Source organism: Paralichthys olivaceus, chromosome 2, assembly GCF_024713975.1.
Source record: "Paralichthys olivaceus isolate ysfri-2021 chromosome 2, ASM2471397v2, whole genome shotgun sequence".
Taxonomy (NCBI): domain Eukaryota; kingdom Metazoa; phylum Chordata; class Actinopteri; order Pleuronectiformes; family Paralichthyidae; genus Paralichthys; species Paralichthys olivaceus.
Genome location: NC_091094.1, coordinates 11967154 through 11992589, shown reverse-complemented (window position 1 = coordinate 11992589; position 25436 = coordinate 11967154). Strand labels below are relative to the sequence as shown.

Here is a 25436-nt window from a genome sequence, read left to right as displayed (position 1 = left end):
CACGACACATATAGAGACACACAATTGAACAAAGTAAAATGTTTTTATAAGGCTCTTTAGCAGTTCACAGACAGTTTGAATCAGTGCTACTGATTGTTACACCATTCACAACAACACTGATCGTAGTTTATATTTCTCAGAATATAGTCTCATTAACCCATAATAAAAGGTCATTAGGCTTTAAAAAAACCAGCAAAATATGCACTATCAATGCATTTTACAGAGTGACAAGCTTGTTTGAAAACTGTTTAAGACATAAAAATATCTACCTGTGATAAATTGTAAGTGAAACAATATTTCGAGTAAAACATCTTAAGAAGTAAAAGCTCTTCTTAACTATTCAAATTTAAGATGATAAATATAATGATAAAAAGTGAGGAACATTTCACAGAGATCTTTCAGGGTTACCTTGTGGATACTGAACAGTCAAATGTTGACCACGGTTCAGAATGTGAACACAGATATAATTCAGGTTCACATCTGATGTATTTCTGGGGTAAACCCAACAATATGAGGAATATGTAAATTAAGTTATTCTTATGATGTTCATCAGATCCAGAAATTCACAATATTACTCGACAAGTTCAAGGAGAGTTTCACCTCATGGCTCCTGGGGATTCATTTTGAGAGAGGACAGGCTGCTGTCACCACTCTCCTCAACTGGCCTCCGACACAATGAATCGTCTGCTGAAAACAAACATTAAAGCATATTAAATTAAAATGGGGGGATTATCACATGAGATTATCAATCTTTTGTGCCTGCTTGCTAAAATTGAAGCTACAGCCAGCAGTTAACCTAAACTAGGGGAAACAGCTAGTATGTCATGGCACAACGATAATTAAATATACATACCAGCTCCTCCTAAAACTTACAAACTGATATGTTATATCTTTATAATCGGTACAATTAGTGTAGCATATTGCTGTGTTTCAGTTTAGGAGCTGCATACTTCGGTGGCTCCATCTGAAGACATTTTTCAAAGAGGTATTGTTAATCGATGAGACGTTATCACGCTAACTTGTTTCATCTCAACTTAACAGTTAATGGTACAAATATTCAAGGAAACCAAAGGGCATTGAAACTTTTATAGTCATGTCCAACTGCAGCTCTTTTGCTAGGCGACAGTAATTACTGCGGGACAAGCTGGGGATGTAAGATTTCCACTCTTTGTAAGTTAACATGTCTGATGGCTGTATAGCTTCACATTTAGCATGCAGACAAGAGTATATAAATCTCCTCAATTCCATCAAGTACAGAATACCACAGAGTACCAAATACAGTGTTGCACTATAACTTTAAATAGAATCAGGTTACTTTAAATCCGGTGACATACTTTGCAAAACTGGTTTTCTACGTGCACAAGGGGCGTTGTGCAGCTTACAAGTCACAACGGTGAGAAGAAGCAGTCCAACGATTCCAAGTATGATGAGGACCATACCTGAACCAGACATGTACAAAGTTACAAGTTACATGTTATTTTTCAATCTGAGGTTGTGTCATAAAGAAATGCCAACAAACACTTTACCTATGTGGTTGCCTGAGTTTGAGTTGGGAGAAGGCTCCATTTTTCCTTTTGGCTGGGGGCTGACTTTCTCTCCTGGAGGAGCTGTGGTGGTGATGGTGGCGGTGATGTGCATGTTCTGAGTAGAGGTCCCCTCATGTGGACGCTGGGGTGGTGAGTGTGTGATGTGGGATGTAGAGTTACTCCTCCACTCATTACAGGTGACATCTGTGGTGCTGCTTCCACTGGTTTTCTCCCCTGATTTACATCTGGGATAAAGGATAAAGTATAAAGTTGTAAACAACAGATAACTTTGTTTTATATTTACATGTTTGTGTGTTTTTAAAAGAGGATACAGGGGACATACTCTCTCCACTTTTTACAGGGAGTGTTGAGTTTACTGCTGAAATATCCGTCTTTGCATTTTTCACACTCTGAAATGGAAAAAGAAAAATCTTTCATAATTAATTTTAAAAAGTTGATGTTTTTGAACATCCCAAGCAATGTTGTGTGACCCCTCAATGTACCTCCATTCGTTAGTCCAAATCCTTTGTTACATTTACAAGTGGAGGAGTCGCTATCCCAGGGGACAAAATCTCCACGGCACTCACATTTCGTGTCTGTCTCTTTATCGCATTTCTGTTTCACTTGACTCCCCTGATCTACAACAATAGCAACATAATAACAAAAGTCTATTAATTAAATGCAGGTTGAGTTTTTAAAAAAGCTTGTTAATTTGGAAACAAGTTTAGACAGGAAATGCAGCTCACAAATGTTTGAAAATGTTTGGCTCTATGAACAGATTCATCACTTGACCATCTCTCTCCACATTTGCATGTCTATGAGCCCTTTGTGTGTGTGGGATTGTGTTTCAGGGTTAAAAAAATGAGTGTAAAAAGAATTTCCCATTTAGGGATCAATAAAGTATCTCTTCTATTCGTAATTCTGAAGTCAATCAGAAATAAACATGTTTTTTAACATTTATCATAAAAAGGTTCAACACTCACTTCCTTGACACCTTGTACATGGTTTGCACTCAAGAGAATTATTTTCTTCAGGCTGGTAATATCCATCAGGACAGACTTCACAGGCTCCACTTTTACCTCCCTTCTTTACTTTGTGACCTTGATCATTTCACAATATCATGAGAAACAATGTACTTTAATAACAGTTACACACAGCAGCACATGGCATAAAAAGAGAAAATATCCTGAAAGCTAAAATTAAACGTTCTTTCTATAACATTTTGAGGAATGATAAGTAAACAGCAGTACAAAGAGCCCTACTTTACCTTTGGGGCAAGCGTCCAAATCAACAATATGTTGATAAAAAGTCAAAGTGAAAATTAGAAGTTTGATCAGAACCATATTTGATGCGACTGTGCTGAGAAGTACTGCTGTGCATTTTCTTTATGAGGCACCACAGAGGCTGAAAGAGGAAGGAAACTAAGAAGAAGGAATCACCCACTTTTCTGACGTCAGAAACATTTTTAACATCATTTGCATTAACAGTTCACTAGATAACAATTCTTACTCAACTGGAAACATTCTAGTTTTGTTAATAGGGCTGAGGCCACTTATAGGTTAACAACCAAAACTAAATGTAAAATGTTTTATAATGTCTTTTTTATAATACTTTTCAATATAAAGAAAATCATAAGAACACTAACAAGCTCCCATTTGCATGTAGCATTCTGATTTAGGATTTCATAGTTTTTTTAAATCAGTGGAAAACCTCAAATAAGTTTTACAAACCTGTCAGAACTGCCATAATCATTAGTGATGTCTTTTTTTATGCAAAATCAGGAACCTCTATGACGACAAATGTGATACCTATAAAATTATGAACTGTGCAGGGCAGCGTAAAGAAATGTGACTGACTTCTGTAAAAACGTTGTTGTTTAATATAGATAGATAGATAGAGAGAGAGATTAAAGGTACAGTGTGTAGAATGGAGTGACATCCAGTGGTGAAATTGCATGTGGCAGCAACCCCACAAAGACATGCACATGCACATTTTTTGGAGAGAGATTGTAGAGTAGAGTGAGAGTGATACCCCGTGAGCAATTGGGGGGCCCTTGAACAAGGCACCTCAGCAGGGCCCAGGAGGTGAACTGACACGTCTCCAGCTACCAGTCCACCTTCCATACCCATGGTCCATGCTGGACTTGAACCGGCTACCCACGCGGTTCCCAAGCCAAATCCCTATGGACTGAGCCACTTCCGCCCCCTAAAAACTTGGTTAGAGATGCCAAGAAGTAGGTGGCAGTGCCTTAACCGTATATGTGTTGAAGGCCACAGGGTCTCTTCCATCCTTGTCAAGGGCAGTGCTAACCTTCTCTCCTTTCATACAACACACGATTGATATGAAATAAATGATCAGCTATCTGTACTTCTTCATGATGCACTTTATTTGTTATAGTAACATTAAAACTGACAAAAGTTACAATCATTATGCGTTCAGTGTGCAGTGGCCTATTCTCCATTCAAATGTTTTTGAGGAAATATTCTCAACTTTTGTGAAATAAACATCTGTAGAGCTATTTTGGTTTAACCTTTAAATGGGTTTCCGTTCATCTGTCAGGACTAACAGGAAAAAAGGTTCTGCGGTCGGAAAACAATGCAGCTTTATGTTTTTATTGCTCACAAAAAGACGACATTGTGCCTTTGCATGTGGAGTCAGGAAACGACCACATATTCTTGATCACTCTGAAAGATACCACACAAATGCTGAAAGTTCACGTCATGAAACATGACATACACCTCCGCTGTTTTATCTGGCTGTTGTTCAGTGAGCTATGAAAATAATTTTAATTAGAGCATCACAATAGGTTCATATTCAGGTAAATGGTTGTAAACCTGATGCAATATCATCCAAGGACAATTTTGCAAACTGAAAACATGAGAAGTATTGTGCAGTATTTGCAGATTAAGCTAAAGCTTAAAATAAATTGATAAAAATGTTTATTTTGACTGGGGATGTCATTTATAAGGTGAACACAGAGAAATGTCTGCTGCAGTTGACTAGAAGAAAGTTATTTAACCCCTTCTTCTTTAGAGACTAAACTAGAATGGTACTTAGTAAGCGCATACCTCCGCCAAGGCTCAAAATTCCCCTTAATTTTATCAAACCTGCACCAGATTTCATGCAGATTTTTTCAGTTAGATTCCATGAACTATTCTCTGGGGAAATGTTGAATATTGCCCCATCTCACCCTATCTCATTTTAAAGAAAGTGAAGAAAAAAAATCCTTGCTCTGTCCCCAATTTAGATTTGCACAAAACGTTTTATGGTTTCTTCCTGGAACCCAACCTTGCCCCACGTTTTGCGGAAATCCATTCAGCTGTTTTTGTAATCTTGCTTACAAACAAACAAAACAACCACAAACAGACAAGGGTGAAAATATAACCGCTTTTGTGCTGCAGCACGGATTTTGTCTTTGATTTGTATTTTGAGGTTTTCTGCACTTTGATGATGTGTTTTGAACATATTATAATTATAGCTTACATGAGGTTACATTACACACAACTTTTAGTAATTTCAATGTCTTTATCTGCAGAATATTTAACACTTTCTAATCAGAATTTAAATCCTTGTTCTCTCTGTGCAGACTTTGCATGTTCTTCTAGAGTCTGCATAGGTTTATGGTGATGAACCTGTCGCGGGTGAACCCCATTCTCTCTCCCCAATGTCAGCTGGATAGGCTCCTGCTCCCCCCGTGACCCTTACGGGATATAGGCAGTAAAGATAATGGATGGGTGGGTTTTATTAAAGAAGAATGTGGAGGTTGCATGTGTTGACTACTGAGCAGAAAAACAACATAGGCTGTTAATATATTGTTAATAAGTTAACAGGGCAGTACCTCTGTTACAAGCGTCCATTTCATGAAGGGGACATACTGAAATCGTAAATGTGGTGATCTTTTGTCCTATCTCAGGTTGAGGTATCTGACATTTTTTTAAGGACTTTGTACCATTACAGTTATACATGCATTAAACCCCCCAAAACCAGTGCATTTAGTCGGTCTATAACCTGTACTTGATAACTCTTTGCATTTTTCTAGTGCAAGCCTCACCTGTCTGCAGGATGATATATGCTTCATGCTGCAGCAGAAGCCACATTTGACTGGTATAAAGATAAAGACCTATTTGGTTAGCATGATGCTTTATATTTACCATGATTAAGTGAAGAAGAAAAAAATCTAAGTGAGAACATCCAACAACAGTCCCCACATTAGTGAGGTATCATACAAAAGTGTAGCTCATGCCATTAGATAACCTGATTCCCTTCGGATGATACCGAACTTAATTGACTGAAATTTGAAAATCATACAATAAAATATGTCCACCACTCTGATGTCCTCCGATTTGTGTAGTTTTTGTGAAAGTTTTATCACATAACATCAAGAATGAGTCTGTGTAATTTCCACTAACTCCGTTAGAGGGGGGTAGTAGGAAGCCAACTTGAAGTGCTTGACATTAACATTAGAAGAAGAAACCGCTCACGACAGTTCTGTCATACGACTTGTCGTAAAAGCAGCCGGAAGAAATGCGGCACCTCTGAGCAATATCTGATGTTTAGTTAAAAGAGAAACTGTCTCATCAGGCTCCTGCTTAGCAAGTAACAAGCAGTCACCGTGTTCGTGTGCACCGGTACTCCCCCCCTGTAACGCTACTTCCTCTGCTGAAACACGTCTGTAAATTCGGGGAGAAATCTAAAGAATAACCGGAGCTTTTCCTCTGTGAAACAACGATCTACATTAACCGCAGTCTGTCACAGCGGGTTTGTCCAGTGATCTCCTCCAACAAACGATGCTGGTCACCGTGTTCTGCGCTCCGAGGGACCGGCCAGAAACCACCTTTGCCCTCGATGTGTCCCCGGAGCTGGAGCTGAGAGACTTTGTGGCACTTTGTGAGCTGGAGTCCGGGATCCCAGCGGCGGAGATCCAGGTCAGACCCGAGCTATGCTGCGGCCGCCCAGCTAATGTTGCTAACGGCTAGCGAGCTAGCTAACGCGCTAGCATGAATCGGAGTTTCGCTGTTTTGACGGAGGCGGTGTTGCGAAAGTATTTGTCAACAACAGACACAATTACAGACGCGTGTGCCCAACAGATCACACCAGGTTTCAAAGCGACAGTTTTGCCTGTGGACATCTTAAACTTAGCTGGAAGTCAAGCTAACTGTTGTCTAGCAGTTAGCCTGGGGTCGCTGAGCTTAACTGTGTTGAAATTAACGCATTAACAGAGAATGTTGTTGCTCTTTAAAGCCATAGTTTTAAATCCAGTATCATAAAACAATGTTAGTTAACTTCTTAACATCACTCAGTAAATATGGGAGGAGGAGGCCCGACATTGACAGTGTTTACTTTCTCTTTACTTTACTGTACATAATAGTAACATTCATTTATCTTTGCTGAACTGTGTTGTCCTAGGTTTTGCTGTGTATTTAATTAATTGTATATATTATAGAAACAGTACTACGTGTCACTACTGAGCGATCAGAAATCAGGGTCCACTATACTTGGCCTGGGACCACCTAGGAGGATCATTCATTCATTTGATTAAATTAGTATTATTTTGATAACAGGCTAATGATTAAAGTCACTTTATTAGCCAAAAATGTCAAACATGTTCAAATTTCACCTGCTTTGTGTTGAGGAGTTTCTTTTTGTCGTTGCTCAATGTGATAATAAGATGATTATCTTTGTGTCTTGAATTGTTGGTCGAGTCTCAGAAATAAACATGTTTTTTAACATTTATCATAAAAAGGTTCAATACTCACTTCCTTGACACCTTGTACATGGTTTGCAGTCAAGAGAATTATTTGCTTCAGGCTGGTAATATCCATCAGGACAGACTTCACAGGCTCCACTTTTACCTCCCTTCTTTACTTTGTGACCTTGATCATTTCACAATATCATGAGAAACAATGTACTTTAATAACAGGTACACACAGCACAAACAGCAGTACAAAGAGCCCTACTTTACCTTTGGGGCAAGCGTCCAAATCAACGTGTTGATTAAAAAGTCAAAGTGAAAATTAGAAGTTTGATCAGAACCATATTTGATGCGACTGTGCTGAGAAGTACTGCTGTGCATTTTCTGTATGAGGCACCACAGAGGCTGAAAGAGGAAGGAAACTAAGAAGAAGGAATCACCCACTTTTCTGACGTCAGAAACATTTTTAACATCATTTGCATTAACAGTTCACTAGATAACAATTCTTACTCAACTGGAAACATTCTAGTTTTGTTAATAGGGGTGAGGCCCAATGAACAAATGAAAAAACTTACTTGATGCTTGTGCCTTAGAAACTATGACAGAGATCTCTACTTTCAGATTATCTTTAGACCAAATTATAATGTGAGAAATTAATCAATGATAATTATATATTTTTGCTGCAGCCCTTAAAGTGTGCAGGTGGTGACAATTACAGACTTAACAATGCAATCCATTATTAAACACTCTGAAAACAAGGATTTTAAAATACCTCGCCTCCCTAACATCCTTAGTACAGTTTGGTGGTTGTGGCAACGCTGGAGAGAGAAAGTGAAATAAATTGCATCAATAAACTTGACGCCATGATTTATCATGTATCTGGCAGTAATTTCACTTTGTAGATCTTGGTTGATAGGTAGCTCTTCCATCATCTTGATAACCATCTGAAATGTCTAAGGCAATCCACCTAAACCGTTTCAATATAAGTTATCATTATTATTATTATAGAATGCCTAGACATTGAAACTGTATATTTCATTGAATAAACTGCTCTGTATATATCTGTTTTCAGATCACATATGTAGAACAGCCCCTAAAAGACCCCACTCGTGCCTTGGGGACCTATGGTGTTAAAGATGGAGATGTGGTGGTTCTCAGGCAAGCTGACAGAAGGCCACCACCAACTCAGCCAGCCTTTCCAGGTAGTGCATGTTTTTGTTAAAATCACATTTAACAAATACTGAGGTTTCAATAGAGGGTTGTAAGTAGAAGAATCTTCCATTTAATATGTTATTTTGCACCCAAACAAAACAAATGATGCTAGTTGTAGTTAGAGAAGTAGACCTGCAGTTTTCTTTTATGTGGGAGGGGTGCGATACACAATTAAGGTCAGTCACTGAAAGTATGCTGGGGGGGAAAGGAGTAGTTTTATGATAAGACAACTGGGTAATGTTAGTGTAAACAAGCAGATATATCCATCTGGGATGTAGTTTTATGCAGTGAGCTAACCTCTCACTCTGTATCCTCTCTGCCCGTTAGGTCTGCCCCATATCGACTTTCGCTCCATCACAGTCCCGGGCACCTCTGCCTCAACCAGTCAGCGTAGTGCCATCAGGCCACAACATCCGGCTCCACCACAGCAACAGGCTCCGCTGCAGCCGCAGCCTCAGCCCCAGCCTCTGCCACAGTCGCAGTCGCAGCCGCAGCCTGCTGCTCAAACTTCCTCGCCAATGGCCTTTCGCGGCTCCTCTCCTCAGGGGCTGGACGACCCTGCCTTACTCCAGCAGATGCTGTTATCCAATCCCCATGAGCTTTCACTCCTAAAAGAGCGAAATCCACCACTTGCTGAGGCCCTTCTTAGTGGAGACCTAGGTGAACAAAAAAAACAGCCATCATGCCATGATTCTATTACTGTCAATAAGAAATGAATCCACCATGTTAGTATAACTGTCTGTGTAACCGTCCTCAGAACGTTTCACCAAAGTGCTGCTGGAGCAACAGCAGGATCGAGCCAAGAGAGAGCAAGAGAGGATCAGACTTCTGACTGCTGATCCTTTTGATTTGGATGCACAAGCAAAGATTGAGGAGGACATTAGGTATGGTCTAAATGCTGTAGAGGTTTTTTTTTCCAACACTTGTTAATATTCACATCTTGTTTACAAAGTGTCTTACCCTTGGATTTGTGCATATTCCAGGCAGCACAATGTGGAAGAAAACATGACCATTGCAATGGAGGAGGCCCCAGAAAGCTTTGGACAGGTGGTTATGCTCTACATCAACTGCAGAGTCAATGGCCACCCTGTGAAAGCTTTTGTTGACTCAGGTAATCAGCATAAAATCGTGACATGCTTGTTTTTAGGCCAAAAATCTGAATGGTACTGAAATGGTGATGTGCTGCAGAGTGGTTTAGTTTCTGTGGCTCAATAGATATAAATGTACTATTATAATCTGCAGATACTGTATGTAAACCATAATATCGTCTGTTATATCGACCTAACTAATTGATGAATATATATAACCAACACTGGGTGGTTCCCTACAACAGTAATTGCAGGACGTTTTGGTTATCGGTTGTGATTAAACATATCCTGATGTTTCAAATTTTTAGGGGCTCAGATGACCATCATGAGCCAAGCGTGTGCTGAGCGCTGCAATATTATGCGACTGGTGGACCGACGCTGGGCCGGGATCGCTAAGGGTGTGGGCACCCAGAAGATCATTGGCAGAGTTCACTTGGGTTGGTGTCAAATAGTCTCATGTCTTTTTTCTAAATGAATATGACATAGTTGCATAGTTGAGTTTACCTCAGTTGCTGGATATCTTAAAAGTCAACCTCCTATTCGTGTGTTTGAAGTATTTAGCGATCCACTGGCTTTGACAGTTCTCCCTTGAGATTCATGGGGAGCTGTTTTGGGTCGAGAGGCGGGTACTGTTAGGATTTGTACGATTTGCAGTTATGAAATCACATTTTAAGAAACTTAATCACAGTTTAACAACCAATGGTTTAAACTAAGTATTGTATCCATTGCAGAAGGGGAAATTTCTTAATTATAGGGCTGAACTGAATTGCCTTGATTATCAATGTCAAATCAAAGTTTAAATGCTGCCAATGATACCAGAATAAGTAAATAAACTTTATTCATTATTCATCAACATTAATTATTAGCAACTCCCAGACAAACTATTATTCTAAGTGATAGCTCTCTGTATCACTGTACCCATATCAAGCCTCTATAAGAATAATTTCCACATTTATGAACACAACCTCAAAAATGTGAAATATGTCAGTTGCATCTGTGTATGAAAACAAATTAAACTTTGATGTCAGATTTTTTTCCCTTCCCTTCCCTATTGGTTCAAATGCATCCATATTCAAGCCTCTCTACCTGATAGTTCAGTGTTGTTAACATAGTGTTGTCCTGTTGCACTCATCTAGCTCAGGTCCAGATAGAAGGAGACTTCCTTCCTTGTTCCTTCTCCATCTTGGAAGACCAACCAATGGACATGCTGCTTGGCCTGGATATGCTGAAGAGACACCAGGTGTGGGGCCCTTCTGTCTGATCACAGTGTTTACTACTGTTTTGGATTAAACAGGGGTTTGCACGTCTTTTCCAGTGTATAAGAAGACAAATTATATAGGTTTGTTATTTGATCCTTTTTTCTTTTTTTTTTTGCAGTGTTCTATCGATCTGAAGAAAAACCTGCTGCTAATAGGCACTACGGGCACTGAAACTCGTTTCCTGTCTGAAGCGGAGCTGCCAGAGTGTGCCCGACTGGCATACGGATCAGAGGGTCGTGAAGACGCCCGTCCTGATGAGATAGCTGACAGGGAACTGGCAGAGGCACTTCAGAGGTCCATACAAGAAAGCGGTATGAACCTGCTTCTCATTTCTGCACCTCACCCTGTTTTATATTGAGCTTTTTCCAGCTGAGGTGGAACTATGTTTGCATGTGCCACATAAAGCTTCTTACTGTCAACAATATATGTAGTCATCTGAATCATCACATAACCACCTCATGTCATCACCACCGCAAATATATTGTGCTTTAGAATAATATAAGATCAGGAAATCAAAAGATTTGAAGCATATCTACACATCTAAAAAAAGATAAATAAGCTTTCGGCTGAAATAAAGTTTTTAGGCTTAAAGGGGAACATTCAGGGGTCAAATCTGTACCTCGCTTCTCCAAAGGACTGTTAATTGGGGTGAGACACAGTAGACAAGCTACATAGTAGTTTTATATCAGTATTTAAGATTCAGCAATTTTGCTTCACTGTTGGACAGTCCAGTAATGTTAAGATCTTGGGCTCATTCTGCCTGGTTTTTACTACCGTGTTCCACGTCGCAGGTGTGTTGATGGTGGATTCACTGTATTTACTTTGGATGTAAGCCTGAACTTAAAGGGGCCATCAGTGCTGAACTATGTCAAGCTCTCTGTGAAGCAAACAAACTGCCCATTTCAAACGGGCATGTTAAGAACAGGTGATGCACTAGCTAATACAGATTCCCGGGAGAGCAACGGTGCAGATGGATTTCTGAAGGAGTGTGTGAACGGCACTCGAAACCAACAGCTAGTGCTAAAAAATGTAGGGGGTTGGTTTTACAGTCAGAACATTACACAAACCATTAGAAATGTGCTTTGTATTTCTCTAAAACAAAGTTAAGACAATGTCTTGTAATTATGATTTCTGACAAAAAAATGATGTCTCAACATAAAGAATGACAAAAATAATGGTGTAGTTGTAAGATTTGAATCCAAAACAGCTTATAATTGTTGAAAAGAATATCTCAAATGTTTGAGAAAAGCCACAGAGGAAATGCTGCTGGTGATTTAAACAAAACATTCAAATTACATTCCCAGAAAACTGCTTGGGTCCAAATCTATTACCATACACAGTGTGCTTTTCATGTGTATGCCTTAACAAGTTGTTGAGTGTTGACATGATAGTGATGTTATCATCAAAATTAAAAGGCAACTTGAATGACTTCAGGGTCTTAAACTGAAAACCTAAACATGCATGTTAAATCAGGTGGTGTCAACATCACAGTCACTTTGTTTCCTCAGATTTGTGAGATAGTTCTCTGATAATAAGAGGATGGTCTCACTAACTTAAGAGTCTGTATTTAGCAAGACATTTAGCCATGTCCAGTCATGGCTGCAGTTTGCAAATAGAATCCAAACAGAAGTACAGTTGTGATGAGTTTATGTGGCATCAATCCACTGATAGTCTAATTTTCACATGATTAAGTACTTTGATCAATCATCTGTCTGACGTTGCCTCAGGTTTAGTGAGTTCACTGTCATCTTTTTCAGAACATAAGATCAAGTTGTTTTTTTGGATGACACTTTTCACATCTGTGTGTGTGAAAAGGCTGATAGATTGGTGCATGCCCCGTGTGCGACTGCTAACTTTCTCCGTCCCTTTGCATGATGCGTGTGGTGTGTGCCTTAACCCCTGAGCAGGACAGCACTGATGCATTTGGAGACAGCTGGAGAGGGCCCTACCAACCAGGTACTGCAAATTCGCAAGTCCATTGCCAGTGCTAAGTCCATTGCTTTTTTATTACTTTTGATTTGCTGTTATTTTGCTGCTGGGTTGGTTAATTGATGTTGTACTCTAATGTTTTACTTCATGTGTATTCTGATACCAATAACATTTAAAGTAGAACATATGATATTCTATTTAAAGAGTTTCAGTGAGGACATTTTTGTTTTTAATGAAAATGACAATTTTTTTTAAGGTAGTGCTCCCAGACAAGATTCACACAAATTCCAGCCATTGAATTCCGTTTATGTTTTCTCTTACAATAGACACTGCAGATGGACAAACTACCTCACCACAGCCCCCACCATTTTCATTACCCAGAACCTTAGACCAAATGTCCTCATCCACCTCCCCCACCCAAGGCCCTTCCTCTGGCCAGTGGCAAACCGTGGATCGCTCTCAGTCTGCCCCAGCCGCCATGGAGCAGGCCTCAGCACCAGGGCAGAGCCAGGACCAACATGGCATTCAGGAGCTTCCTCAACCTTTGTGCCCTGCAGAAGCCGCTGGTTCTACGACTCATCAGGTCCAACCTCACCCTCTGCCAGTCCATAGCAATTCCAAAGTGTCCCCGGTACCTAGTCCCTCAACAGACGTCCTCCAAACACAGACCCCTCCTGCAGACATGCCAACATTATCCCAGTATCCAGAGGATGAGGAACATTGTACAGCCTCAGAGAGTGAGGCTGAATCATTTGAGATACTGAACAGCTCAATGACCTCCCAACCAGAGGAACTATCCCCCATTCAACCCATGGAGCAGGAGACGATTGAGTCTCACAATGCTAATTCCGGTGAAGCCTGTCAGAGTGCTGCTAGCCAACCAGATTCGGTTGAAATGGAGTCTCCCACCGCATCCCATGGCGTGGTGAACACTGAGAAGGACCCACCTGAAGCAGAGCGCTGCTCCAGCTCCGACAGCATCCCATCGCTGGCAGCAGCTCTGATGGAGCTCCACGAGCTGCTGGTAACCAACAGCTGTGCTCAGTCCCAAAGCCGCAGCACCTCCTGCTCCCCGTCACATCCATTCAGACAGGACGCAGACGAATTGGTCACCGAGCCACGCACCCCGACACCTGAAAACACCCAGCCTACCCCTTCTACTGCTATTACATCTGGTGCAGAACCAAGCGATGCCAAAGCCAACCATGCTGCTGCTGTGTCTGATGAGGGACCATCTAAGTGTCTCGTGTCCGACCTCTCTGGCCAGGATGCATATCTTGGTGGAGATGAAGCAGAGACTGTGGGGGAACAAGGGCCACCTCAGCATCCAGATGGCTCTGGGGAGAGGGGGGCCAATAGAAGTGGGATAAGTGAAGCCAGTATCATCGGCATTACTCAGCCTGAGCCAGAGGCACCTCCTGATCCAGCTGCAGATCCGGAGCTCAGGGAACCTCCTGAGGAGCAGCAGGGGACAGTGGCAACAGATGGACAAGCCTCTGGCACCAACAGCCCAGACACTCTTGCCCCCCAGACTGATCAGACTTTTCTCAGCCTTCTGTCAATGACAGGAGGCTCATCTGAGGAAGTCTCTAGCACCACGTCCTCCTGTGTCCCTCCTCTTGCTCAGGCTCCCCAGCCTTCATCTGCAGCCCCTCGTCACCCATCTCCACATCACTTTGTAGAACCATTTCCTGCTGAGCACATCCAGAGAATCCAGGCAGCCGGCTTTTCTGCCAGGGAGGCTGCAGAGGCACTGGAACAAGCCCATGGTGTTGTGGAGCTGGCTCTGCTGGCACTACTAGCCCGCAGTATCACTGTGCCCACCTAGACTCAACCACTCTGGTGAGTCGCCGGCCTCCCAACTCAGCATCTGTCTTATTTATACCTTGTTACTGATCCAGATGTCTCAGTCCCTTTTTACCAGGGAGTACATCTAAACACAGGGAAATGCTGTCTCTTGGTTTGTCATGAAGAATATCCAAGAACAAACAGGACAACCGCTAATTCTTTTCTGGATATGTGAGGTGTGTTTGCATGCAGATGTTTTGGTGCCCACCCATTTCATTTGTTTTTAGAGATTTGGTATTATAGATTGATTTTCTTCTTTATTTGTTGTCCATCTTTGACATTTTATTAAATGCTCGATATAAAAATGGTTCTCGAACTGCTAAACTTTGTTATAATTTCTTATTGAAGCAGCATCATTTCTACACCCCATGCTGGACTGACTCTGACTCGGTGAGCTCTAGATCATTCAGCACAAACATGGATATTTGAAACGATTTGCTCCTTTTTCTCTTTTGTTTTGTTGATTTAATGTTGGTTGCCCCAATTTACAAATCAGAAGCTTATCATGGGGAAGCTGCAGTTAAGTAGGGTTGATCATTTCTGATCGAGTTTACAAATCACACACACGAGTGGAAACCCCTAAATTCACAGCCATTCTCACACTGAAATATCAACAAGTGAGCCACACGTGTGTATGTCTGTGTCGAAGTATGATGATCATCATTTTTTGAATCCAGTTTGTGTATTGGAGAAGGTATCTTGTACTGTATGTATCGTTCTCCACAGTTTGAATGCTCTGCCATGTATTGATTACAAATCTCTTTGTAGCTCCTGTTCAGAAAGTCCATGTTGTGTCAAATCATCCTAGTGTGTGTTCATAACTTTAAACGCATCCACTTTCATTTCGTAATCTGTTAGAATTTAGCCATTCGCAACTGTCAAATCTTTTGTCACTTCTTTCATCATATTATCAAGGATTTTAATGGCTTTATATGAGTCAAATACCGACAATGTTCAGGCAGATCGAATTATTTACTTTTATGAAATTTTAAATTGCAAATAAAATGGAACTAGTATTTGTATACCATGTGATACAAGTCATTTTTCAAACAAATGTCAACCATCGTTGTTTCTTTACCTGGTGTAAAATGAATACCTGATAAATGTTATTTGAAGATGTCACTTTGGGCTCAAGGAAATTGTGATGGGAATGTTTCAATATGTTTATACAATCGGTGGCTTATCATTCACCAATGCAGTACTGGGATGTATTGGGGTACATTTCTCTGTTACTGCGCATAAGTGCATTTTCATGGATCTGTACTTTACTGTACTAGATTTATTTATGGGTAATTTTAAATGGTACACTGCTACATACTTAAGAAAATATCTGTACCTGAAAATATCTGTAGTTTTTTATATTTTTTTTTATTTTAAGTACAGGGGGTTTAATTCATCCAATCAAATCAAAGTGTTGGAAGTAGTAATTAAGAAGTACTTTACTAAAGGAAGTAAAGTAAGTACAAATAGACAAAAACCTTTTAATACTTAAAGTATATTTAAATGCAAGAACTTACTTTTACTCAATTAGTAAAGTTAATGTGGCACTTTTACCAGTTCATTTACTTAATTGATTAAGATAATGAAGGCTATGTTTTGAAGCACTAATCTAGTCTTTCTGTCATCGTCCATCAATGATCTCCGAGACCTTTGCTCATGTGAGGAATATCACAGCTGATTCTGGTCTGTGTGATTGCCGCTGAAGGCTCAGAGTCCGCTGAACTGAGGCCATTTAACTCAGTGATTGGGAGGCAGACTGAGGAGAACCGTGCTGTGGATAAATGCGTCACAGAGCAGAGTTTTAAAATAAAGTCTCAGTGGCAGTTTTGTGTGAAACGGTTTCATGCTGAAGCGTCATGGCTCAGTCTGATTACATAGAGGAGAACCTTAGCGCTTCGAGCAGTAGCATCCTCACTAATCTACACTCCCACTTTGGAAATATCAACGAATTGACCACGTATGCGAGAGAGCAGCTTTCAGCAGAGTTTCCCACCCTGGAGAACGATGGTGCACAGGACAGTGGAGCTCTTGATGAGAGCGATGACTCCCTGAACCAGCATGAAGACGACAGGTAAAGATCTCAAGTACTGTAGTAAACAATATGCAACTTTTTGAATTCATCTAGGATTTTGGTGATGAAACATTTTTCCTACAGCTCTGCCATAGACATATCGACTGCCATCAGGTCGGTGGCTCTACAGGGCACGTGGAATTTGGCAAAAATGCTCTCAGTGCCCGAGTTACTCTCTGTTCCCAGATTTGATGAGGAAGATCAGGATACAAATGCAGACGGGTAAGAGAGGCAATGAGTTATCATTTCAATATTCCGTGTACTCCAGTAACTAAATTTGGTTTGCTTGTTCAAACCAGGGAGGGAGAGCCAGTAGAGGAGGCAGAGTGGAGCATATCATTCCAGTCAAAGTACATCCACGTTTGTAAGCCTGCCCTTCTCCTCGAGGCCTCTTACAAGTCACTGAGTTTATCGTCAATAAAAAGACCCTGTTGTATCTCTCTCCACTCTGCAGTCCCTCTGTATCAGGACTACTGTCTGCAGGTGAAGAATGATCTGCACAGACTCAACAAGAGTTCTCTGTCTGAACTGATAACGCTGCAGGGTCTGCAGTTCCGTCTTGGCCCTCGTTCCCATTCTGAGACCTCATCACCACAGTTGCACCCTGCTGAAGCGACGCCATCCTCACCTTCAACTCAACCCATCAAGGTGACTCCATGCACCCTTTGGCAAGATCTAGATGAGGTGAAGGCATCTGGCCTGCTCAGCAGTTTGACCGCCAGAGAGATTCACCTTCAGGAGGTATGATAGTCTCTATTTCATACTTTTACTGATACGTAACTTATGATGTGTTGAAATTTAGCACGTAACATCTTATTAGCCTGCAAAGGTAGGGTGCTGGATATTCTTACCATAAGCATGTTAACATTTTGTATTTAAAGTTCATTCTGCGTCTTAGCATAGATTATATTCTGTACATTTGTGACCTGAAAACTACTATTTTTATAAACTGCAAAGTACTTTCAGTAAAATAGGCATTCTTAGCATGGCAAAAATGTCACTCATGAAGGAATTAATAGTGCCGTAGTCTAGGATTATTTATAACGCCAGATGAATATGCATTAATCTGTGTAATACGTTTTCTATTATTAATAATCAGTATTTGGAGCAGACGTTTTAAAAAAATTAAATTAAAAATGTTCCTGCTCCCTCTTGCTTTGTTCATTTGAAGTCCATGTTTGAGTTGATCGGTTCTGAAGCGTCCTACCTGAGGAGCCTTGGAGTGGCTGTCAATCATTTCCATGCATCAAAGGCCCTGAAGCAGACCCTGTCTCCGATGGAGCATCACTTTTTGTTTTCCAACATTCGTCCCATCATGGCAGCCAGTGAGAAGTAAGAGCGCCACGCACAGAACCTCTTCTATTTTTGAACTGGTTGTATTGACGTTAATACTGAGCCAGTGTCTCGTAGGTTCCTCATGGATCTGGAGATGCGACTGGGAGAGAGTGTGTTCATCTCTCAGGTTGGAGACATTGTGCTCCAGCATAGTTCACAGTTTCACGATCTCTATGTGCCATATGTGACAAACATGATGTATCAGGAGAACTTGGTCAACCAGCTGCTGTAAGTGTGTGTTCTGTATTTATCACCATCAACCTTTGTAAATCAAATCCATTCACTCGTGGTCTTTTTCCAGTCAGCAGAACAGAGACTTTGTGTTTTCACTCAAGAAGCTCGAGAGTGACCCTGTTTGTCAAAGACAGGATCTCAAGTCGTTCCTCGTCCTTCCCTTCCAGAGGATTACTCGTGTTAGACTTCTGCTGGAGGTAGGCATCTGATTGAAGTATTTTGATTTTATTTTTTATCATCTTGGCTCACAATGTTTCATAAAGTGTGTTTTTCATTTCAGAACATCCTGAAACTGACTGAACCAGACACGGACTCAATTTCAAATCTTGAAAAAGCAATCAAAGCCATTCATGAGGTAACGCTGTTCGCTCTCGAGTGCACAAATCTGAATAATCATATCAAGATAGAAGTCAACAGAGGAATGATAGTTGTCGAGTAATGTTGTCGTGTAAATTGTGGTAATAAGACTGATTCAACAATGAGTAGAGTCAGTGAGGCAGAAAACTTCATCACTGGTTTTCTCTCACCAGATTGTGACCAACTGTAACAAGGGAGTACAAAAAATGAAACACATTGAGGAGCTGGTCTGCCTGGAGGCGCTGCTGGATTTTGACAAAGTTAAGGTGAGGAGATGTTTCTTTTTTTAGTTTAAAACAAACTTTATTTTCTCAATATAACCTGTAGATGGCAGTAAACATTTTAATAGACCACCACCTCTTCCTCCATCCAGTCAGTTCCTCTGGTGGTGAGTGGGCGGTTCCTGGTGCACCAGGGTCCCATGAGACAGCTGACTGTGGAGGGGACTTATAACTCCAGAACATCATTCATCAGCGTCTACCTCCACCTCTTCAATGATCTCCTGATCATCTCCTCCAAAAGGTATTTGAGAAACACTACTAAACAAATTTAAATTCGATTTAGAGTAAAGTAAATAGGTTACTTCTGCAGTCTGAAAAGGTGCAAGACATAATGTTAATATTTCCTGATGAGAAACCAAACAGCCCAGCAGATGCTTTAGTTGAACATCAAAATGATCATCTCCATTGTTGGCCATTAATCAACACTGATATCTCTCTGCATCGTGCTCAGGGATCAGCGGTTCATAGTTCGAGATCACACTGAGTTCCCTGCACATGTGCGTGTTGAACAGCTGAAGCCCGAAGTCCTGAATTTACCTTCAGACTCCTTCCTGCTACATCTCTCTCAAAGTCAAGTAGGACACCCCACTGCCATGATATTTGTCACGAACACAAGGTTAGAGAAAACTCTCAGTGATCATTACATCTCTTCAATCAGACAGTTATTCATCTGTCATTACTTTGCTTTCTTTTCTTTAACCACAGGTCAGATAAAGAGGCGTGGATGAGGTTGCTGTCAGGTGAACAGTGATGGCATCATGACAATTTAGAATTTGAGGCATCAAACTTTGGTTGTTTTAAATTCACGTTAATATTTTCGATAATTTACACATTTTCACCCTTGAGATTTATCTGAACTTGACTGCACTTCAAAATGTTCAGCACAGTCACATGACATCATAAGACAAAACACAAGAGAATTCAAACAAGCAAATTCACAGTAGCAGACACACGGTGTGAGGGGATCTTTTTTTAACTTTTATTTAATATTGGCCTCTTAGGCAATGTTCAGTTTTCTTATTATTTTGACCTTATTAAATCAGCCTAATGCACAAATGTCTAAACCAAATGAAGATGGTCAAAAAGATAACAAAACACAAACAACACACAACAAAACTGATTCTCAATGTGAAATATTATTTCAATTTTAGCACAAACCTAAATGAACATTCTTACTGAGAACATGTGGCCCCAGGTGATTAAAAGAACCATTTTGCAGAAATACAATTCAGAGCTCTTATGATATTAATGCTTGACTGATGTTATATACTGTTTTGAAATAAAACCTGGTAAAAGATAATTGAGATTTCTTAAATTTGACTGTACAGCTGAGGAAGGAGACCACAAAAATCATGTAAAGTCGACATGATGACTAAACAGGAGGCACTTGGTGTTTATTTCTTTCAACTAAACAACTGGTAAATACTGAATCTGGATTTTAAAGAACAAGCAATGAGGGCATTCCAGCTTTATCACATTAATATGATCAGTCCCAGATAGTATCTGGTCTTAGGTCATGATGTCAATACATCGGCCTCCTAACATGCCATGAGACGTTGACACCTTTGAGAATAAGCAACTGTTGAAATATATAAGGCGTCCATCTCATCCTGAGAGATCTGAGATTCTCACAGACCAGCTGCTGAGGACAGTCCCTCAGCGACAGACACCCTGGGGTCCATTTCACCTCCACTCTTCTGTATCAGAGTAGAGTCACTGCGTCCTGCTGTGAAGGGTGGCGGGCTGATCCAGCTGTGACACAGTCCTGATGCCACAGCTGCTCTGCCAGGCAGTTGAGGAGCAGAGCTACGTCACCCAGGCCATCGCTGACCTCCCCTCCCACACGCAGCAGCGGCAAACTCCATGTCTCCTCAAAGTCCCTCACGTCTCTTTCTGCCACGTCACAGTGCATGAAGAGATCAAATCTAAACCCAGCATTAAGGACAACTGCTTGTCTGTATTTACTTAATTAAAAAAAACTTTTGCATAGATAACAGTGTTTTAGCTGTTTTGAAGTGAATTCTTATTTTTATGTACAATACGAGAAGTAAGAGTTACTCCTGTGGATATTAATTGAACTGGTGACCAAACCCTTTGACGCGAGTTCAATAACTGTGTTCATTACTTTATTAAAATAGCTCAATTGAAACCCAAAAGAACACAAAAGGATACTTTGTGCCGACCACCAGTTTTACAACTCGACCCACAGATGGCCCGGTCCACTTAGCAATCTGATTGGACAGATCGTCGAAGGACGTCCTGTCAGTGAAAGAAAACAGGAAAAGGACGGCGTCCACCTGCTCCTTGCAGGACTGAAAGACACAGGACAGTGATGTGACACGAGGTCCAATGTGATCATTGAAAGTGTTTTTCATACAAATTTAGTACAGTCTTTTTTTCTATATCTCATTAGTTCACAACTCAGTTATATAAAAACATACAGTATATGTTATACATACCGGAAGCAAATGGTCAAATCTACGCAAGGCGTTCTCTCCACAGTCCCACAGCTGCAGACGGAAGAAAATCACTCGTCCACTTTCTCTCAGCTTCACTGGCCAATACACCACTGTCGTCTCAATACCTTCAATAACAGGAGATGCACATTAGTCACACCGCATTGTAAAAATAGAATAGTTTGAAGTGGTTTCATTTATTAGTATTCCACTTAGTCACACTGGTTCAGGAGCCTGTTGCACGGACCCACCTGTTGTTTCGTAGTGCACAGGTGGAAAATTCAGGCCTGCGAGTCGTGCAGCCAGAGCAGTTTTACCAACTCCACTCTTTCCAGAGATGAAGATCTTATAATGAACCGTGTCCACAGCTGCATGTGGGGGCATCACTGGAGACTCCAACAAGCCTGTGAATCACATTTTACAAGAACCAATAGTTTTTCACTTGTCGTGATGCCTGGTGTAATGTGAGTACCAAAGAACTTAAATTAGCTCTCAAGTAAAACCACTTGTTGCACTGCAGTGTCTTTATTAACCTACCAAAGTTCTTGCGTCGCTTCTTGTGCAGGATCTTGCTGAAATATTCTTTGCTGTCTTTACATCGATGCCAGTCACTTACGATGACTGATCCTGGAGCAGGGACATCTGCCATGTTGTTAGCTCGGAAGCTAACGGAGGTAGCATCGCACGGAGGTCAGAGCAGACAGACGAGTGTTTGAGGCTAAGTGGTGTTAGCTTGTGGATATTAAAACATGTCGTATTAACTGTAAGAGCTTTAAAAACTACTGTGGGCAGAAATTAGTGCGTAAAACTCATGAACACTTCCGTCAACCAAAACATCCCATGACAACCACTTTCGTCACTTCCGCCTTTTTTTCGTGTTGCCTTCAAGAAGTCGTCAATCACAAGTTTATCTGGATCTAATCTGTCAAAGTGCTCAATTATCGGTTCATTTAAGACACGAGTTGTCAACTCAGTGTATTATCATACATGTGGGTCACAGAGGTAATCCTTTGTTTTTATAATGGATAACACTTCCAAAGTTTAAAAAACCAAGAGAGTTGTTTAAAATAATTAGTATGTTGTGAAGATAACCCCGAACACCCAGAATATTATTTAACTGTTTGGTTTTCTTTATCAAAAGCTAATTATCTAATATCAGAGAAACAAACGATCACCTCTGTGACCAAAGTGTATAAACTTGTAGTTAGCCGCAGACTTGCAGTTTCTTTGTGATTCTACATTGCTTATTCTTAAATATCACACCAACAGAAACAACAAGTTGCTTTTTTCATTTTATTTCCATTGTTGGTGGCTTCAATTGTACTGGATGAGGTTTCTCATATTTCCCATAGTCTGTGAATGGTACACTGTGTGATCCTCAACTCGCCAGTAGAGGTCACTAAACTCCAGAGTTTCACAGGAGGGTCACTGGTGTAGTGGTGAGATTACATCTGTAGAAATACATCAGAACAAAGAGACAGACATCAGAGGACAGTTTTATTCTGCTTCTGAAACAACAAAATGTTGATCACAGACAGAACAGACCCTGTGAGCTCTGACCGTCAGGACCCCGCTGCTCCCCAGGGACATGGTCACAGACACAGGGTCCACGTCTGATGGTAGAGCGCATCGGTGGGATAACGTATTTGTGACTGTGCCATCTTCTCCCAGCTGTTGAGCAAGATTATGAGACCAGGAAGTGTTTTCAAACTGAATACATTGGCGTGGTCATCGAACAAAGACAAAAGCTCATAGATCACAAGTCCAAGGTAATATTTGTAAAATAATTAATTCCTGAAACCTTTCTGGTGTCTACATGTCTTCATAAAGTCTACATCTGTTTTCTAAATAACCACTTTAGAAACAATTTAAGCACAAATTAAACGCATTTACCTTGGTTTCACAGAAAGTATTTACAACTTACTATTTTTTACTTTCATTTTGTTCATTTAAATCTTGCTTTTCATCCAATGCTGCCATGCAGGGTGTGAATAATAATCTGCAATCCCATAATCAATTCATCTTTTCTTTTTTTTTTTTTTATATATTCCACAAGCATGCCTCATCCAGCTGCCTCATCAGTGACTCATCCCAGAGGAACATCTGTGTGGTTTTTTGTTTTGACTACACAGATGACATTAGCCATTGTCTGCACCAGACCCACTGGTGGGCTCACCTTCTCAGCGTGGACCTCCAGCAGGTTGTTTGAGGATGTAATGATGACATCCTCTGGAGAAAATTCGCTCACATCGACTGTGAACTGGAAAATGTCTCCAATGACCTGGATCTTCCCAGTAGGATACGAATGTTCTGGAACAAGTGATAGAATAGATGACTTTGTTATTATTATTACACAAAAATAAAACGGAGTGTTTCTCCTGGATGGTTTTCTAAATCATACATATCCATCAATCTTTGTTCAACTGACCTGCGAATTTGTGTTCTCGACTGCTCTGCTGAGGTTTTGATCCTGAATCTTCAGAGAAAATACCTCGACCTTTCTCCATACAGACTGAGGACGTGAACTGTATCTCTTGCTGACTGTATCTACAATCCAGGAGAGCTCATTCTAGTCTCTTGGATTCTGGTCTCTGATGAAAGACTCTTTTATAGGCAACTGGGAGGTTGTGGGAGATGTGATGCCCCTGAATGATTCCGCTGGGAAGAAGATGACACAGATTTAAGATATTTAGTGTGTCAGAACTTTTGTTGAACGGTTGTCGAAGGGTCCAGAATTTCTCACCGCACCCCTGACTACTGGCAGCCTGTGTTTGTCTTGGTGTGTTCGTGTGAGAAGCGACGTGAAGGAATAAGCTGTAATTATCACGTGTGATAGCGAAAGAGCTGTCGTCCTCAACCTCAAGTCAAGAGATGCAGCATTTAGATGCACCAAATGAGCTTTGAGACAAGATTTGTAATAAAATCTACCTTTTTTTTTAAGGTGTGTAAGTGTCTCAAAAATGACACTGCACCGATTTCTATTGAAGGCCTTACAGAGGCAGAGGGGGAGGGGGGTCAATACGTCGAAGTGGCAGTGGTATGATGGAGCACAGTTGTGCGTAGGTGTGACATTCTGCCCCACCTTGGTATAAGTCATCGAGGTTGATCAGCTCCATCTGGACGACAGGCATCAACCGAAACAAGCTTGGTTAGGGTGTGCTGCTGAGTGTGAAGAGGAGTCGACTGTCAGAGAGAAAAAAATAGTCAGGACGTGTTGTGGTGAATTCATGTGTAAGACAAGAGCATGGTGTCAGAATAAAGTTCTTTAGAGGTTATCACGATAGTGTGAAGAATATATAGGGTTTGAATGTGTAGCAGTGTTGCTAGGATACATGTTATGATGGTGTAAGAATGAAGAGCATTATGTCAGGAGAGGAAGCATTAATGTCTGTACTCTTTCAAACATTTAGGTACAATACAGTAAACAATACATTTTTTTAAATGTATCTGTTTGTTTATCTGTCTGTGTTTGTCTATTTATAGATTTTGGGCTGTTTTACATATCAATTATTTATTTATCCAATTACTTATTTACTCTTGTAATTGTTTTCACTTTTAATACCCTAATTTACTCCTTTTTTTAGCATTTTATATTTTTAATATGTTATTATTTTATCATTTTTCTTTCTTTATCTAATCTTATTATTTCTATTTCAGTTTATTTCAGTTTATTTAGTCTTTATCTAATTTTTACTTTATCATAATCCCTTCACATCAAGGATCTCTTTTGGCATTTTATTGTTTTATCTTTATCCTTTTCACATCTCTGATAACATTTTTTTTTTTATCTTCGCTGTTTTATCTTTCTTTGTTTATCTGCCTTTGGTGCAACCTCCTTTCAAATTTATCAGATTAACCCCAGAGCTTCCTCAGTTCCTGATAATGATGTTTTGCTCTGAGCATTAATGGGTAGGGTACAAGTACTCTGTGTTTCATTGTTCATATGTGAAGTGCTTTACAAATGCACTGATTGATGGATAAAATATGTACAGGTTGTTATTCCTGGACAGTTTAAATGAGATCAGTGTTTTCATCAGTTATCATTTTGTATGTATTATTAAGTACAATGTAAGTGAATGTCAGTAATGAATCCATCCAATAGTTTTTGTGGTATTTCACTCAGTTGTACAAACAACCTCATGGTGGCA

The 25436-nt window shown here is 40.5% G+C and overlaps 5 protein-coding genes, 1 long non-coding RNA gene and 1 other non-coding gene across 12 annotated transcripts; 3 read left to right on the top strand and 4 right to left on the bottom strand.

Annotated features, from left to right (window-relative positions):
• Positions 1–24: 24 nt before the first annotated feature.
• Positions 25–3504, bottom strand: LOC109638478 (tumor necrosis factor receptor superfamily member 4). 5 transcript variants are annotated; one of them, XM_020101470.2, is made up of 7 exons: positions 2794–3504; positions 2510–2626; positions 2030–2164; positions 1870–1936; positions 1527–1771; positions 1335–1439; positions 25–687 (listed from the first exon to the last, which is right to left on the bottom strand). In XM_020101470.2, the coding sequence occupies exons 1-7, from the start codon at positions 2867–2869 to the stop codon at positions 602–604; spliced, it is 831 nt and encodes a 276-aa protein (XP_019957029.1). In that variant the 5' UTR covers positions 2870–3504; the 3' UTR covers positions 25–601. The 5 variants fall into 5 exon arrangements, with proteins under 5 accessions (XP_019957029.1, XP_069392224.1, XP_069392239.1 ...); XM_069536123.1 differs by having other exon boundaries at positions 25–684; positions 2794–2991; XM_069536138.1 differs by lacking the exon at positions 2030–2164 and having other exon boundaries at positions 25–684; positions 2794–2998.
• Positions 3505–3731: 227 nt separating this feature from the next.
• LOC138406068 (U6atac minor spliceosomal RNA) lies at positions 3732–3858 on the bottom strand. The gene has a single exon (XR_011239733.1). It is a non-coding gene; the product is annotated as a U6atac minor spliceosomal RNA (small nuclear RNA).
• Positions 3778–15576, top strand: ddi2 (DNA-damage inducible protein 2). 2 transcript variants are annotated; one of them, XM_020101614.2, is made up of 10 exons: positions 3778–6451; positions 8291–8420; positions 8758–9090; positions 9188–9314; positions 9414–9541; positions 9827–9955; positions 10655–10758; positions 10896–11088; positions 12685–12733; positions 13033–15576. In XM_020101614.2, exons 1-9 carry the CDS (start codon positions 6314–6316, stop codon positions 12693–12695), a joined length of 1293 nt encoding a protein of 430 aa, XP_019957173.1. In that variant the 5' UTR covers positions 3778–6313; the 3' UTR covers positions 12696–12733; positions 13033–15576. The 2 variants fall into 2 exon arrangements, with proteins under 2 accessions (XP_019957173.1, XP_069392161.1); XM_069536060.1 differs by lacking the exon at positions 12685–12733.
• A 381-nt stretch (positions 15577–15957) lies between these two features.
• Positions 15958–20132, top strand: LOC109638630 (rho guanine nucleotide exchange factor 19). Its single transcript, XM_020101693.2, has 12 exons — positions 15958–16625; positions 16710–16847; positions 16925–16989; positions 17080–17366; positions 17797–17957; positions 18036–18188; positions 18262–18391; positions 18475–18549; positions 18725–18817; positions 18925–19073; positions 19284–19448; positions 19538–20132. The coding sequence occupies exons 1-12, from the start codon at positions 16411–16413 to the stop codon at positions 19581–19583; spliced, it is 1677 nt and encodes a 558-aa protein (XP_019957252.1). The 5' UTR covers positions 15958–16410; the 3' UTR covers positions 19584–20132.
• cplane2 (ciliogenesis and planar polarity effector 2) lies at positions 19790–22574 on the bottom strand. The gene is made up of 5 exons (XM_020101694.2): positions 21826–22574; positions 21540–21692; positions 21292–21416; positions 21005–21144; positions 19790–20757 (listed from the first exon to the last, which is right to left on the bottom strand). Exons 1-5 carry the CDS (start codon positions 21935–21937, stop codon positions 20535–20537), a joined length of 753 nt encoding a protein of 250 aa, XP_019957253.2. The 5' UTR covers positions 21938–22574; the 3' UTR covers positions 19790–20534.
• LOC138412392 (uncharacterized) lies at positions 21635–25390 on the top strand. The gene is made up of 3 exons (XR_011244793.1): positions 21635–21752; positions 22960–23057; positions 23345–25390. It is a non-coding gene; the product is annotated as an uncharacterized lncRNA (long non-coding RNA).
• On the bottom strand, positions 22568–23852 carry LOC109638632 (heat shock protein beta-7-like). The gene is made up of 4 exons (XM_020101696.2): positions 23717–23852; positions 23465–23598; positions 22834–22959; positions 22568–22739 (listed from the first exon to the last, which is right to left on the bottom strand). The coding sequence occupies exons 1-4, from the start codon at positions 23793–23795 to the stop codon at positions 22734–22736; spliced, it is 345 nt and encodes a 114-aa protein (XP_019957255.1). The 5' UTR covers positions 23796–23852; the 3' UTR covers positions 22568–22733.
• Positions 25391–25436: the final 46 nt, after the last annotated feature.

Coding starts and splice junctions, on each gene's coding strand:
- LOC109638478 (XM_020101470.2), bottom strand. CDS start 2,869: ATGGTTCTGATCAAACTTCTAATTTTCACTTTGACTTTTTATCAACAT. Junction 2,627..2,793: donor TTTGGACGCTTGCCCCAAAG/GTAAAGTAGGGC, acceptor GAAATGATCAAG/GTCACAAAGTAAAGAAGGGA. Junction 2,165..2,509: donor ATGTACAAGGTGTCAAGGAA/GTGAGTGTTGAA, acceptor CTATTGTTGTAG/ATCAGGGGAGTCAAGTGAAA.
- ddi2 (XM_069536060.1), top strand. CDS start 6,314: ATGCTGGTCACCGTGTTCTGCGCTCCGAGGGACCGGCCAGAAACCACC. Junction 6,452..8,290: donor TCCCAGCGGCGGAGATCCAG/GTCAGACCCGAG, acceptor ATCTGTTTTCAG/ATCACATATGTAGAACAGCC. Junction 10,759..10,895: donor ATATGCTGAAGAGACACCAG/GTGTGGGGCCCT, acceptor TTTTTTTTGCAG/TGTTCTATCGATCTGAAGAA.
- LOC109638630 (XM_020101693.2), top strand. CDS start 16,411: ATGGCTCAGTCTGATTACATAGAGGAGAACCTTAGCGCTTCGAGCAGT. Junction 17,367..17,796: donor GAGAGATTCACCTTCAGGAG/GTATGATAGTCT, acceptor GTTCATTTGAAG/TCCATGTTTGAGTTGATCGG. Junction 17,958..18,035: donor ATCATGGCAGCCAGTGAGAA/GTAAGAGCGCCA, acceptor AGTGTCTCGTAG/GTTCCTCATGGATCTGGAGA.
- cplane2 (XM_020101694.2), bottom strand. CDS start 21,937: ATGGCAGATGTCCCTGCTCCAGGATCAGTCATCGTAAGTGACTGGCAT. Junction 21,693..21,825: donor GAAGCGACGCAAGAACTTTG/GTAGGTTAATAA, acceptor TGTGATTCACAG/GCTTGTTGGAGTCTCCAGTG. Junction 21,145..21,291: donor GATTTGACCATTTGCTTCCG/GTATGTATAACA, acceptor TGTGTCTTTCAG/TCCTGCAAGGAGCAGGTGGA.
- LOC109638632 (XM_020101696.2), bottom strand. CDS start 23,795: ATGGAGAAAGGTCGAGGTATTTTCTCTGAAGATTCAGGATCAAAACCT. Junction 23,599..23,716: donor TCGAGAACACAAATTCGCAG/GTCAGTTGAACA, acceptor CACTTGTTCCAG/AACATTCGTATCCTACTGGG. Junction 22,960..23,464: donor TGGAGGTCCACGCTGAGAAG/GTGAGCCCACCA, acceptor CTTGCTCAACAG/CTGGGAGAAGATGGCACAGT.